The sequence below is a fragment of the Kogia breviceps genome, chromosome 8 (genome assembly GCF_026419965.1).
Source record: "Kogia breviceps isolate mKogBre1 chromosome 8, mKogBre1 haplotype 1, whole genome shotgun sequence".
NCBI classification, from domain to species: Eukaryota; Metazoa; Chordata; class Mammalia; order Artiodactyla; family Physeteridae; genus Kogia; species Kogia breviceps.
In genome coordinates, this window is record NC_081317.1 from 53090979 (window position 1) to 53107244 (window position 16266).

General features: G+C 38.2%; 1 protein-coding gene across 4 annotated transcripts in view; it reads right to left on the minus strand.

Annotated features, from left to right (window-relative positions):
- FOCAD (focadhesin) overlaps positions 1 to 16266 on the minus strand; it is a 326170-nt gene that overhangs the window by 79635 nt on the left and 230269 nt on the right. For all 4 annotated transcript variants that reach the window (XM_067041424.1, XM_059072504.2, XM_067041423.1 and 1 more), the window contains exons 22-23: positions 8414 to 8506; positions 1972 to 2060 (exon numbers count right to left, since the gene is read on the minus strand). In XM_067041424.1, the coding sequence (XP_066897525.1) occupies positions 1972 to 2060; positions 8414 to 8506 (182 nt within the window). The remainder of the gene's footprint in view (positions 1 to 1971; positions 2061 to 8413; positions 8507 to 16266) is intronic.

The following is a 16266-nucleotide window of genomic DNA, read 5'->3' on the forward strand; positions in this document are numbered from 1 at the left end:
GTTGCAAACTGCTCCTTAAACTTGTACTTTATAAAACCATTTGACAGTAAATTTCTCTAAAATGTATTGTCCAATCTTGGTCTTCCTAAATGGAGTATAGTGCATTCAGTGTATTCTTTTACTGGTCAACGTGAAATACTGACAGATGATGACTTGCCTGTACTTCTAGGTAGGGCCACACTCTCCATTAGTTCCCTCCTCTTACCTACTCTCCCTTCCCTCTGCTGCATCACCAATTTTTCCTTCTCCACTTGTATTACTCCCCTTAGCTTGTGAACACACTATAATATCTACCATCTTAAAAGAAGAAGCCCTCCAGCTACTGCCCCATTCCACTGCTTCTCACACATCAGGACTCATTTAGAAGAGTAGCTTATACTTATGACTCCAGTTTATCTCTTTCCACACTCTAGACCCTTCTATAATTTGGCTTTTGTTCCTACAAAACAGCTCCTTCATGGTCACCAGTGACTTTCAAGAGGCCAAATCTAATGCTCAGCTCTCAGTCTCCATCTTTTGTAGTCTCAGAGCAGCATGTGACACAATCGGTTGCTCCTTTCTTGAAACACTTTCTTCCTTCAGCTTTTAAGGTGGCTTTTATGATTCCATTCTCTCTTGGTTTTCTTCCTACAACACTAATCTTCCATCTGCTTTACTGGCTCCCTCATCATGTCCCCCATTTCTAAATGATGAAGTGCTCCAGGGCTCAGTCCTCTGACCTTTTCTCTATCTTTACTCATTCCCCAGATGATCTCATCCAGCACTGTGATTTTAAATGCAGTCGATATGATGATGATTCCCAAATATATATATCCAGCCCTGACCTCTAGACTCATAGTCAACAACCTACTTGATATCTCCAAACTGCAAATCTAATTAGGTATCTCAGGCTTAGCAAGTCTCATACCTGATTTCTACCCTAGACAGACCTGCTTTGCTATAGTTTTCCCCATCTTAGTAAATGGGAACTCCATACTTTTAGTTATTCACAGTCAAAATCTTGGAGTTATCCTTGACTTCCATCTCTCTCTCACATCCTCCATTCCATATGTCACCATGTATATTTGGAAGAGTATTGCTAACAGACCACTCCCAAAATTATCATTTTCAGAAGATGAAATTAAAACTATGTGTAAAGGAAAATAGGAAGCGAAATCCAAATTCTTAATCTCTAATCTTAAATCCAATGTCATAACGTTTTAAACTGCATTGCTATTTTTTAAATGAATCTAGGAAATGTAACTCAGAATAGAATTAGTTAACCATACATGTGTGCACGTGCTCACACACACACAGCTCCTGCTTTTCTACATATGCCAATTGTTAGTAAATAAAAAATTGAAACCAAGTAACCTTTGAACAGATTTTTATATTAAAGAAACCTGTGGCTACAGGAAAAGCTATTTAGATTCTGGGCACTCTACTTAGATTTAGGCTGCTGCAACATTAATCTGACAAGGTATTCATCACAACCCATGTAACAATTTAAATTGCTTTTAATGTGCCAGCACTTACACATTTCTAGATAATATAGTGGGAATTCACTGGGGGACATCTGCCAAAGAAATTAAAGCCTTGACATGGTAAAACTGCTCCTAATAATGAAGATGTCTTGGGGAGGGAGGAGCAGGGGAGTGGAAGGGTATTCCTTGACTAAGTGAGTGGGAAAAACTCAATTTTCATTCAAAAGCATATAAAATAATCAATTATAGGGCAAAAGGGAAAAGCAAACCATTTCCACACTGCTTTAGAAAACAATAAAAATATTTTAAAACCATGAATAAAGTGCTCCTTCTTTGATCTGGAGGAAATAGAGGAAATAGAAAATACACCTATCACATCTTCAGCCCTTTGCCCTTCAGGCTCATATAGAGGTTAAAATTCCAACATTAAAGCCTTTAAAGTGGTCACCTTCTCCCTCACAGTTCATTTTCCATAACAAATAATGAGCACAGAAAGCCATCCCCTTACCAGAGCCAGGCTGTGCTTTTTTTGTATTGCACCTCCTCAGGTCCTTCTTTTCCATGTTTTAACTGCAACTCCAGCTCTCCTATCCTTCCCTGCAAAAAGCACAGCATCAATCAGCATGCAAACTCTATGGCCAAAATTATCTTAAAATTTCTTTGGAAAACACTTAGGTAACACTCCTTTCCCAATTGGCCTTAGGTGTTCCTGATAAGATATCAGATTTTGAAAGAGGATGTGTGAGGAGAGAGAGATTTATATCAGTGCTCAGGGATTTCCACATTCACCAAATAAGTATATCCTGGAGAAGTTGTATGTTTGGCAAATTTAGTACAGAGCACTTCATTTGGGGATATCTATTAAAAGCAGATTTGAAGTCCATAGGTCCTAATCAACAAATCCCCTATATCGTAAAAATCTGCCTGTGTCAGCAGCTGACAATTTCAACTGACATGATACCAAGATTGGGGTCTGGGTACCAGTATTCTAACAGAATGGTAGAAATTAGTAGGAAGTATATAACACTTAAGATTTAGGTAATGTTTAACAAAAGTTATTCTCAAACAGATGCACATTACATTTCTATTTCTTGACTAAACTTATAGATATAATTCTCAGCCTGTTCCATGCAATAAAAATATAGCTAATATCATCATCCCTTTAAGGACAAAGCCTTCAAATATTTATTATCTGTTCTATTTTTTTATACTCAGGATTATTTTGACCAGATGCTTTCCCCTGTACTCCATCACCAATTACATTATTTAAATGTAATTAAAATTCTGGTTTATTGACATACCCTGAACTGAACAAGAACTCAGATTGCATATTGCATTACTGAGTAATACCAAACCATTTTCAGAAGTGGTCGTGCGGCTCACATTCTCACTAGCGGTAAATAAGAGTTCTGGCTGCTTCACATCCTCACCAGCATTTGAAATTACCAGGCTTTTAAATTTTTACCATTTTGGGAGGTGTAAAATGGGGCCCATATGGTTTTAATTTTCATTTTACTGTTTACTGAGATTGAGCATCTTTCCAGATGTTTAATGACTATTTGGGTTTCCTATTCTGTCCATTTTTCTATTGGTTGCCTTTTTCTTATTGATTTTAGAGTTCTAAGTTGTGCTCTACAGAAGAAAAAATAATCTCTCTATATATTCTAGAGAGGGAAGCAATAAAGCTTTAGGTTAAGGATGTGGGCTCTGGAATCAGGATGTCCTGACCTAATGCCATTTCCACTTACTTGCTGTGTAAGTTTGGGCAAGTTACTTCACCTCTCTAAGCTTCAATTTCCATTTGTAAAATATAGCAAACACCTAACCCATGGTATTAGAGCATCACATAAAATAATGTGGAAAAGTGTCTATTTAGTGCAGTGACTGGTACCAAATAACTGCTACCATTACCAGGTTTGCTGTCAAAAACAAACTCCCCTTATTATCTTCTTATAATCTATCTCTCACGAATATATCTAAATCCTTCTTGAAATAATTCATATTTTTAATCTGTACACTCTTAAAGAGTAAAATGTTCCCCAAAATGTAATATCCAGACTATAAAGTTGCATGTCCTTGTATTTCTCTCATATACTCTCAGTTTCTAGCCTGTAAGCTCATTGAAGAGTACAAGGATGGTTTTATCCGTCTAAGGAGTCCCTGTATTTTGCACAACCTCCAGCACACAGTGCCCTGGGGCTCACCAGTTCAGACACTCTGAGATCTGATGGGCATTCTGTTCACATCCTTTATAGTTTCTATTTACTTCAATCATGTTCATCCCCATCTCCGTGTTTTCAATGATAGAATCCTGACCCTTTCATTTTCCCTCTGTCTCTTGGAGCAAGGTATCAGAGGTGATCAAACTGGCAAGATACTGATATTAATACTTAATATTGATAGCAGCCTCCCAAGAGGGTAGCCAAAATAGAAAATCATGTTTATTACCTTCTGTTTGTTATGCTTCTTAAATCATACATCTTTCCTCCTAAAACATTTACTTTCCATAATGCTTTCCAAAAAAAGACAAATAAGAAATTAAAAGGTTAAAAATCTGTTCAGAAATAAGCAAAACACAAAAAGGCCAGTATATGTGCAGCCTCTTGAGAAGGCCTACCTTTCTGATCTCTCCTGTAGCCATAAACCAGTACAACTATTCTATAGTGACTAAGTAAATTTCTTTCTCAGAGTCTCAGCTCTTCTCAATCTCCTCTTCTGAAATGTCTCTAATTCCTTATACCCAACCCCTGTTAGGCTATTTATTCAGATCTACTTTGCATCCAATTCTTCACCTACTGATAACAGAGATCCAATGGCATTTAACTCAGTTACCTCTGCTTCTGGTTAACAGCTGTGGTTAAGGAGGGGTGTAGGGTGGGGACACTCACTGCGAGAGAAAAAGGCTGAAATGATCACTTGAAATGAGATTTTTTAAAAAAAATAAATTTATTTATTTATTTATCTTTGGCTGTGTTGGGTCTTCGTTGCTGCACATGGGCTTTCTCTAGTTGTGGCGAGCAGGGGCTACTCTTTGTTGCAGTGCGTGGGCTTCTCACTACAGTGGCTTCTCTCGCTGCAGAGCAAGGACTCTAGGTGTGCAGGCTTCAGTAATTGCACTCGTAGGCTCTAGAGCGCAGGCTCAGTAGTTGCGGCTCACGGGCTTAGTTGCCCCATGGCATGCAGGATCTTCCTGGGCCAGGGCTCAAACCATGTCCCCTGCATTGGCGGGCAGATTCTTAACCACTGTGCCACCAGGGAAGTCCTGAACTGAGTTTTTTGGATTCCCTGTAGATTCCAATTATTAATTTATCTATCCCCCTTCCTTTGTAAAAAAAAAAAAATCTTCAGCCTAGGTAACCACAAGCTTGCTGATTACAGTGAGCAAATTTTACCTAACTCTAAACCTGCACATTAAAGACAAACAAACAAACAACCTTTACAAATGGTCAAAGAGTAATCTACTAGGGTTCACAATTCCTGACCGGTTTTGATTTCAGATTATTGTGCAGCCAGCTGACCAACTCAGGAAACAAGTATCTGCAGTCAACCTGTTTTAACCCCTCTGTCCTGTCTGAGGTCATATTCAGAGTCCCTAAGGGCCCTTTAACCAAAGGCTGGAGACCTTAACCTCCTCAGCATCCCACAAGGGCAGCAAGGTAAAGCCGACTTGTAGAGGGTGCTTTACCAAAATGGACTTGGAACTGTCAATCAACTCGTATCTGCATTTTTTCAACTTAATGGGAAGAAATCCAAATACCTCCCCATGTCAACCACTTTGATAGGCTTATAATTCAAAATCCAACGTTCTTGTGGAAAAATTAGATAAGGGTGGAAGCTGATGCCTAAGCAAAAGCCACTAGAAGTGTTCAAATGGCAAACATTCACATTATAGTCAACCTCTGGGAAATAATGTAGAATGCACCTTTTAGCGTATCTCCTAGGCTTATTGAATAAAACATGGCTCCTCTAAATGATGCTCTAGTCTAATGCTATGAAATATGTCTAACACCAGATGCAAGTAACTATACCTCCTGTACTGAATGAAGAGTTATCCTCCAGGATGGAAATTCTTGATATAGATGAGGAGTTTGGCAGTTGCTCTAATTCTTCTAAGATCCCATAAATTCTGTTTAAGTGTGTGGGCTCATTTAAAAAGACTTGTTGAACAGTTAAAATGCATCAGCATACTTTCAAATAATAGTGATAGCCTAAAAAGCACTGCTGTACTTTTCAAATAATATTGACAATTTTATTATAGTCCCTACTTTGAGTTTCACCTCTTAATCCCCAATTCTCAATGGAACTAGACTTATTAGAAACCCAAAGGAAAGAGATTTTAAGTGATAAATAAATAAAGATACACACTATCACCTACAACAGTAGAAAGGCAGAATAATTGACCTGTGTTACTAAAAATACTTAGCTGGCTTTTCATAAATTGATCTGTCCTCTAAAATATTAAACCAATTTGCATTATTTATAACAACTAATGACCATGTTAGGGAAAATGCATGATGCAGTGGCCAAGGCTGAGGCTCTGGAATCAGACAAATCCAGGTTAAGTTCCAGTTCTCTCATTTACTGATTGTTAGATCTTGTGCAGTTTGCTTTGCTTTCCCAGCTAACCCTGCTTCCCCATCTATAATCCCATTCTACGTGAGGTTAACAACATCCACTTCAAAGAGCTTCTGTAAAGATGAATTGAAATACTATTAGTAAATGTTAGACAGACACTAGTTATTTAATAAATGGTAGCTTTTGTTATAAAAAAGAAACCACCGAGGGTTCTTTCTTTTAATTAGTTGCTTGTCATCTGCATGTTATACCATAATTGAGTACAATTTCGCCTTCTTTATGCTAAGAGCTAAATAAAATTCTCAGTACATGCTGCAGGAAGAGTTGTTCTTGCCGGCTCCAGGTGCCTATACTGGAGTACATCCTCTATTAAAGCATCAAAGATTGGTACTGGCATTGCTAGTGGACACGTTAGTCTCCTGCACTGGACTGGGAGCTCACTGAGAGAAAGGAGTGCTTTATTTCTCTTTCTACCCCACACACCCGGCACAGGACCTGGCCAGTAAAGGACGTTCCATAAATATTTGATGAAGGAAAACACTGCAAAATTACAAAGGGAAAAATGAATGTGCGAAAAAGTGCATACTCTGATGAGCAATCTCACTCTTCTTGAATAAAAATTATAATTGGTTAAGGGTGTGTATGGGTAATTCATTCATTCACTTATGCATCTACTCAAAACAAAGTGGCCAGATGCTGCTGAGGATAAAAACGTTTGTAAGCCAAGCAAAAGGGAACAATGGTTCCAAGAGAATGTCTTTAAAATGCAGATTCCAGTTTAGTTTGGGGAACCATCTAAAACACTGTTGTTCAGAGTAGGGTTGACAGACTGAATTAAAATCACCTGGCACTTGGTAAACATGGCGATTCCTGATCTCCTATTCAGTTCCAGTGAACCAGAATCTCTGAAGATGCATTAGTACTTTATAAATTCTAGAATGAATATGTTGTAGAGCAAGGTTTTAATTTGAGAACATCAATGCTGAGATGCTTAGTCATTCCTCCAGCCCCGCCTCTATCCTTTAGGACAGCTATTACCTTTAACCATAACACCTCATTTCTTTTTTTTTTTTTTTTGCGGTACGAGGGCCTCTCACTGTCGTGGCCTCTCCCCTGTGCTCCAGATGCGCAGGCTCAGCGGCCATGGCTCACGGGCCTAGACACTCCGCGGCATGTGGGATCTTCCCAGACCGGGGCACGAAACTGTGACCTCTGCATCGGCAGGCGGACTCTCAACCACTGTGCCACCAGGGAAGTCCACACCTCATTTCTTAAGCCTTCATGAAAATCTTACTTTGGGCCATAAATTACTTAAGTAATTTAGATTTTTTCTATCATCCTTAACAGAGAATTTTAAGCTAGGAAAAAGGATTGAGTTAGTAGTTTTTTCCTTATGTTATTAAATGTTCATATATTCCCAAACTGATTAAAAATTATTTCTAATTTTAAAAACTCACAAGCTATAACTTATAATATTACTGGAATAAAAGAAGTCAAATTGAGTGTAATTCGTTTATTTAGTGAGCACTAACTATGTTTTAGACACCATGTCAGTTTCTAGAGACCCAACAGAGAGGAAAACACAGCTTCTGGCTTTAAGGAACAGAGCCAACTGGAGGGAGGCCCCAGACATATAACTAGGGTGATCAGGGCTTTGAAAAGGGAAGCATGGGTTCTAAGGAGGCACACAGAGAGGGAAGGCACACAGATAAAACCATGTAAAAAAAAACAAGCAGAAATTTGCCATTCCAACATGTGCCCCTTTCACGACTATGACAACTATAAATACAAAGTGAAACTTACTCCTGGAATTGAGAAAAAGGGAAAAGCTGCAAAACCAGCCTTGAATAGGCAGAGAGGGAATGGCAGTGCCTGCAACAGAAGGAACAGTGTAGGTAAAAGCCAAGAGGTTAGGGAAGACATGCTGAGTTTGGGAAAACAAAGAAATTGAGCAAGGCCGAAAATTCAGGGGAAGGGTTAAGAGACAAAGCTGGAGACGTAAAAGCAAGTCCAGCTCGAGAGGGCGCAGGTACAGGATGAAATGATGAGCTCAGTTTGGGACACGCTAAGATTGAGGAGCTGTGGGACAGCCACGGCGGACATCTGGGACAATGAGAGGCATTCACAGAGCAGCAAGACATCGGAGAGGAGCACTCAAGAGGCAGCTCTGGATGGAAAGCACATCTGGCGGGGGGCGGGCATCACATTTAAAATTTAAGTGCAGTTATATATGCATGCCTCACATTCTTTTATGAGCAAAAATAACCGTTGCCTTTTTGATAGTGCTATTTTCCTAAGTGCTCTTACACTAAATATTCGTAAGTAAACCTTAAGAAAGAGACTCCCTAGAACAAGCCACCCCATGGTTTCATTACCTGTAAAATGGCATGATAAGCACGAGTCATATATGCGAGCCAGGCCTGTGGGAGAAAAATTGCACGGTGCCACTCGGAAAGCTGGATGTGAACCTGTGGGAAAAATGTACCATGACATAAGTTAGGCTGCACAGTATTAAAACAGAATAAAATGAAAACTGTATCATCAATTCTCTCTTTCCCTTCATTTCTATGGTCTGGATTCTAAAACAAACCAAATCAGTCTAGGATCAGAACCACAAATAAGATCTTTCGGATATTTTCAAAGGAGAGGAGTTTAGAGTCCTGTAAAGACAAAATACAGTAAGCCTGGAATTTTCTAAATTAAAGCAAATAAAATCCTACAATAATAACAAGTTAAGATGTATGTGTAATACAAATATGTCCTCGAAAATCAGGGGAAAACTCTGTAAAGCCTCTTGCCAATGTCAGGAAACTAGGTATTGTCTAACAAATCCCCCTAGTAATTTTAAATAAAAATAAATATTGCTCACATCTTGGACTTCCAATATGACAATTTCTGAAGTAATAAACTTAAATTGCCAACAGAAATATCATGTTGTGTAGAAACCAGGATGTTAAGAGCATGCAAATGAGTCCCACACACAGCAATTGAGCACACCACTAGATAAATGCCCTTTAATCAGTGTGGGTAAACAAGAGAAAAATGATATATGCCAACACTGAAATCCTGTTTCTGAAGACAGGCCCAGACAAAACATCTGGTTTTCATAGTCATTTCTGTTTCTACCTATTAGTATACTGCTATCTTGCGACAAATCTTCCCAAGGTCTGCTTCTGTTAAAGAAAGATCACTCAAGAAAAAATAGTCACAGTGCATCACATTTCATGTTTCCTGTAACTCATCTCATCTAAACTCAAACAACGGAAACTTTAGTCTGTGTCTTACAGACAAAAAACAACAACAAACACACAAAAAGGACAAATTTCTACATAATTACCCCAGAATCATGATAACTACAGTGTTTAAAGAGATTTTACTGTATTATAGGAGTTAATTTTCTCAAGTGCTTTGTGATGGGGAGGAGAACAGCCTCTCTGAATACAGGTGGTTTCCATGGCTTCTGGTATTTTCTTTAATCCCAGTCTTAGGGTGGGCCTACTATATGCAAGGGACTCTGGAAGGATGTGAGGATTATAAATCGATCAGTATCTGCACAGAGTTCAGAAATGCACAGGGAGAGTCAGAAATGTACACAAATAGATTATAAGGCAAAATTATGAAGCATCTATGGGAACAAAGAGATGTCTGTCTGTAATCTAGCACTCCTCATCCCACTGCTTCTTTTTTAAAAATTAGATACTGAAATTGTATGAAAAAGATACTCAGATCATGAAATGAACCTAAAAAAAATTATAAAGTCAGATTTCTTGCTTTTCTGATTAAGTACTCACTCTATCGAGTAGGGTAGGGGAAGCCCTTTAGCTTTTTCCTACCCTTTTCAAAAAATACATTAGTTATCTTTAAGTTCCATTTTGAGACCTGGATTTCACAGAAAGGATACAAACACCAAAACCAAAACTTTTATCTCTTACTTCGGAACCTCAAAATATTTTAAAATTTTGCTGCCACATAATCCATGGACATCATTGCACAACTGAGAATATCCACAGTCTCAGCAAATTGGCAAAAAGAGCACAGGATGTTTTTGGAAAGACAATGATCTCAATTGGCTTCTTAAACTTGAGTTAAAAAGAGAAAGTAATATGAAAAAATGTAAAGGAACATGAGCAAATCAAATGCTGAGCTTCTAAGAACAAAGACTGTCATGCCAGGAAACCTATTTACAAGGCGGCTATAAACCGAAGGTTAAAGCTAACCCTCTTGCTGCTGTTCAGACCACATCTGAAGGTGGGTTCAGGGAAGCAGTCATGCTTGAGCCTAGACACCTGCCTGAACTCCCCAGGTTTTATGAGATTACACCTAGTCTTAGAGTTCTGTGGAGTTAGCTGTGACTAAATCTCTTTAAAAATGCACTTTCTCGCTCTTTCTCTTACCGAAGAGAGACTTAGAGAAACAGCTTAAACACAGTCATGCCCTTACTCTCCAGTTGTGTTACAGGCAGAAAAGACTTCCTTGACCATGTTTAACAAAAACACATTTTAGGATGTGTTCAGTTACCCCACAGAGGTTAATGTTGCTAGGCTGAAAAATATAATTTGCATTATTAAAGTATGAAAATCATGTGTAATTTGCTATACTGGTGAGATGGCTTTGAAGGAAGCCCAATCAACAAACTAATTCCAATCATGAAGTTTCAACCCTGTTATTCAACAGATGATAAAGCAGGGTTCTCAACCACTGTGCACCAAGTTTTAATTAACACACGAAATACAGTTTTTCTAAGGCTAACTATGTATATACCCTTGCAGTGAATAACAGGTGTCTAATGGACTGCTGAGGTGAGCAGCTTCTATGACTTAGGAAACAGTAAGAGTTTCTATGTGTAAGAGGTAGTACTAAGTATAATGAAACATTACTGCACGTGCCTAAAAAAGAGACGTTAGGGAAATATGAAAGTAGGGTAAAGGGGGAAAAGAAGGATAATAAGGCAAGAGTGGGGACAGGAGCAGGTCACAGGACTAAATAGGGTGGTCAGGGTATCTCATTGAGAAGATGAAGCCTGAGTGAAAACTTGAACGAGATGAAGAACTGGTGGGAACGTAAAATGGCTCAGCTGCTCTGGAAAACAGTTCGGTGGCTTCTCAAAAAGTTAAACATAGAATTACCAAATGACCCAGCAATTCCACTCCTAGGTATATACCAAACAGAACTGAAATGACATATTTAAACAAATACTGTACGTGACTGCACAAGCAGCACTTTCACAGTAGTCGCAAGGCAGAAATAACCCAAATGTTCATGAATGAATAAATGGATAAACAAAATAGGATAAATTCACAATGGAATATTATTTGGCCATAAAAAGGAATGGGTACTAATGCATGCTACAATGTGGATGCACCTTGAAAACATTATGTGAAAGTGAAAGAAGCCGGACATGAAAGGTCACATGTTATAAGATTCCATTTATATTAAATGTCCAGAATAGGTAAATCCATAGATAGAGAAAGCAAGTTAGTGGTTTCCAGGGGTGGGGAGGGGGTAGGGAGAGGAAGAAGTGGGAGGGAATGTTTAATGCATACATGGTCTCATCTGAGGGTGATGAAAATGTTTCGGAACTAGACAGAGGTGAAGGTTGCACACTGTGAATGTACTAAATACCACTGGATTGTACCCTTTAAGCTTTAAAATGGCTAGTTTGATGTTATGTGAATTTTACCTCAATTTAAAAAAACCCCACAAGGTAAGGCAAAGGTCCCTAAAGTGAGCATGTGGCTGACCTGTTTTAGGAACAGAAGGGAGGCCAGGGTAACTAGCACAGATAGAGTAAGCAAAGAGGAGAGTGTAAAAAAAGAAGGCTGGAGAATTAACAGGAGAAAGCAGGGACTTCTAGGTCACTTCTCAGGACTTGCCTTTACTCTTACTAAAGGGGGAGCCATTATAAGGTTTTGAGAAAAATGATACAATCTAATCTACATCGTAGAAGGATCATGCTGACTTCTCTGTTGAGAACAGACTGTAGTGGGCAAAGGTCAAAGCAGAGAAATCTACTCAGAGGCTCCTGCAAAAATCCAGGTAAGAGATAATGGTGGCTCGAGTGGTAGCAGTAACACTGTAGAATAAAAGTTTTCGAGTATTTAGCTGTATAATTTTTCCAGCCTGCCCCAAATTTTAAGTAAAATGCCAATATATAAAACAGAAAACAGAGAAGCAAAATTTGTGTAAATGAAGTAAGGATGACGGCTGAGGGCTTGGCGTTCAGCCCTCTTGATCTTCTGAGTCTACTTTGTGGTGGTCCCTAGTACTCTTTAAAACACAGTTTTAACTAGAGGGACATAAAAGAGATCAGTGGTTGTCAGGAGATTTGGGAGCAGGGGAGAAGCTGACTACAAAGGAGCATGGGGGGATTTTCGGGTGAAAGAACTGTTCTCATCGTGACTGTGGTACTGATTAGACAAATGTGTCCATGTCTCAAAATTCATAGAACTATATACTAAAAGGGGAGAAACCTACTTTATGCATATAACTCAATAAAATTTAAAATACATAGTTTGAAAATGGCTACTTTTAGAACATACACTTCTCAAACATTCACCTCCCACCATCTAATACCCTCTGTATACCTCTTTGTCATCATCATTCAAAATCCACTCTTCCTCTTATCTTTCCTTTTCCTATCAATATTACCCCATCAATATTACAATCACCAGGTTTGAAATTTCTGATTTATCCTGGACTTCTCCCTTGCCCCCAACTCAACTGTCATCTCTACCTCTAAAATGTTTACTATGTTTGTCCTTACTTTCTTCCTCACTGGGTGAGTCCTGCTTCCTGTCTTAATTACTGAGGCCACCTAACTGATCTCTTAACAGCCTAAAATCTTTCCTCCTTCTAATACATCCTGAATGGTGTTGCTACTATTACATTAACTCAGAACTTCTTTTCAAAAACCTTTGATGGTTCATTAAAGAATAAAGTCCAAATTCTTTTGTGCTATGTCCAAAGTATTTTAGAATCAAATTAAGAAATAATTTGTTGTAGGAACCTCCCTGGCGGGTTCGATCCCTGGTCAGAGAACTAAGATCCCACATGCCACTCATAGCAGCAAAAAAAAGAAAAAAAAAAAAGAACGAATTTGTTGTTATGTGAGAACTCTGCTGCCCTGATGGTTAAGATCCTCATCCAATTTCCCCACTTGATTTTCTGCTCCTTTCTTTCATTTAACCTGTATTCTGGTTGATTTGGGTTTTAAAACAATTCCCAAGCCTGTCCTATACTCTACAAGACCTTTGCATTCACTGACTGCTTCCGCTGCTTTGAATGCCCAGTCTTCCTCTCACCTCTACTTGCTGAAATAATTTCTCCCATCCCTACGCTTGGAAGTACACTATATGCCTCTCCTGTTATACTCAACAGATTCCATCTTAGATTATTTGTTCATGGACCTTAATCTCATACAATCCCAAGGGCAGAGATCATATCCTATTCATCCCAGAATCTCTCCCATGAAACCCATAACAGTATCTCGCACTTAAGTGTTCACTTAAGTACCTGCTGAGTTTAACCAATTAAACATACAGTGTTCGCTTTAAGGTAAAATCTTGTCATGTGAAAGCCACAATGTCATAAACAAGTAATCACAGAAAGTTATGATGTGTAAAAACACAATGTTAGAAAACTTTTTTTAGTAGGCACGGCTAAACACAAACACAAGTTGTTGAGGATACAGTTATTTGAAATTTTACAGAACATGTCCAAAATATTCTGGCTGGGAAATGTTTCATTCCAGATTAAAAACACAGTGACTGACAAGGCGAAATTTTAAAGCGGGTATTATAAACTTTGTATTTTGAAATTTCCTTACGAAACTTTTTAATTTGTATCATACAAGTTCTAGTGACATATATGTGAAATACTCGCTCAACAGAAATATCCTGCTTAGAAACACAATTCATAAATGTAGCGGGAATGTCAAACGACAGAATGAAAAAGGAGATGTTGTTTCCTCACTGATTCATGTTTTTCTTGAAGGAACTACATGGCTACCTAATTAGATAATTTACTGTTCAGAATACATTGCCCAGAAATTTGGTAATGTTTTCTGCCTCTCGAGTGATCTTAACAAATACAATTATTCATTTATAAGAAAATACCCATTTTAACGGCACTTCAATAAATAATTTAAATCAAGTAAGACAAGCTTTGGTGAGGCTGTTTGACTGTTAAACTAGAATGAGATAAGGTAGAGCAGCACATAAAAATCAACAGGTAAAGTGTTTGTTATTGATTTTAAAACCTCAATCTCACAAAGTAAGGCATATTCATGTTTCCCAGATGCATACATTATTATCAAAAGAATAAAAGTATTTAACTTCAGTTGCTACCCAGACACACCAATACTGAGCCACTACATTTGGTCTGTGACATACACACACTCCTCCCACATTCCCAGAAGAAAAAACATTTGTACGTAGTGTTAGAGACCCCCAAAGCCACTCAATGTCCCACTGTTTATAAATAAGAAATCATAGGCTTCAGTAGTCTGTCAATAGTAATCTTGTTTGCACAGTATAAATTTTCTGTTATTCCTGTCCCCTGACAAATAGTGACTGGAAGAAAAGAAGGGAGGGCTTATAGAGGACACATTTTTAAAGTAAAATGACACTCATCACTTTGTAGGTGCTTTCTGGATATTTAAAGCTCTCTCTCTCCTTCCACCCTCCCTCTGTCCCTCCCTCATTCTCTCTCCAGCTCAGTCTATCTCTCTCTTCCCCTCTCCCCCCACTCCCCCTTCCCATGAGGATAACATTAGCTTGAAAGCTGACAATTCAATCACATCTCAAGCAACCATTTACTCTATTATTTAATAGGAAGGGGGAAAATGCTGTTACCATAACAACTCACATCACATGGTAATTATGGAGTTTCTAAAATACAGCAAACCACACTTTTCACAGTGTTTTCTAAGGGGAATGTGTAATAAGCACAGATACCACTTCTCACAATTATTATACAAAATTTTCATCTAATTGTTTCATATTGCATGAATGCTAACATACTCCATGTTTTTCAAAAGAAATATGTTTTTAAATAAAGAAGGAACTGAAAGAAAAGGGCAAATGATGGGTTATATCACATGTACTTTTGGGTATCTAGGGAAAAAAATGTAAAGAAGGCAGAAGAAAACAATTAATTTATAAGGCAAAACAAATCAAATGATGATCACTTTCAAAAGAAAGAAAGAAGAAAAAAGATTTCATTCAGAGTAGTGCTGCCAGTAAGCCTGATAAAGCCTCCTCTGAAATAAAAATGAAAAAGAGCTCATTACCTAATGCTGAGGCATAAATATGGTCAGGTAGCAGCCACAGGATCAGGAAAATTTGCCCAAAGATGGAGGAAATAATGAAGCAAGGCTGCCATTTGCATCCAGGGACAAATCAGTATCGTCCAATTTAGGTGAGAGTATCATGTCAGAGTTAGAAATGCCAAAGGATGACAAGACAGTCAGCAAATTTCAGGGAAAGAAACTGTCATTCACCTTCAGCTGCCTCATCAACAGGAGCCAAGTTAGTCTCAGGATGACAAGTAGTTATAAATCAGGGCAGAAGAGGACAGTCACTTGAGCTTGGAGAAGCCCTAGTAGATCTGAAATGACCCCTGGTTGTCCCCTGTTCAAAGGAGCAAAGAGAGAGAGGGCACTTCAGTTTTAAAGAAATCTAAACAGGACAGTGATTATACAGAACTGCTCCTGGTAGGTCAGGTCAAACCCAAATCAGACTTAGATCTGTGAACCTTCTGAAAATATATTGTGGGAGAGTTTCACTTTAAGAAAAGTCAATGAAAAACAAAAACAGTTTTTAGGAAGAAGGGGATATAATGCTTTCCAAAAGAATTCATCACAGATTAAATAGCTAGTTCTCCATGACCCTGAAAATACTTGATTTAACTAACACAGTTATTGAGAAATATTGACAATTACATAAAGCAAAATACACTTCAAAATATGAAGAGCAGAGCACTGGGACATTCAAAACCAAGTTCTTATCCATTCATTCACTCACTCACCCATCTATAGTTGTATGCATTAGGGCCATAGAATATCCTATAGGTATATGTAACCTTTGGCAGACAGGGGAGGCTAAACCATATAAATGAATAACAACACCAACAGTATAAAATAGTTTGTTCAAATGACAATAATGTCATTTCTTAGTAAGTCCTCAACAACTATTAGATTCACCATCAATTTAATAGCAACATTTCTGGA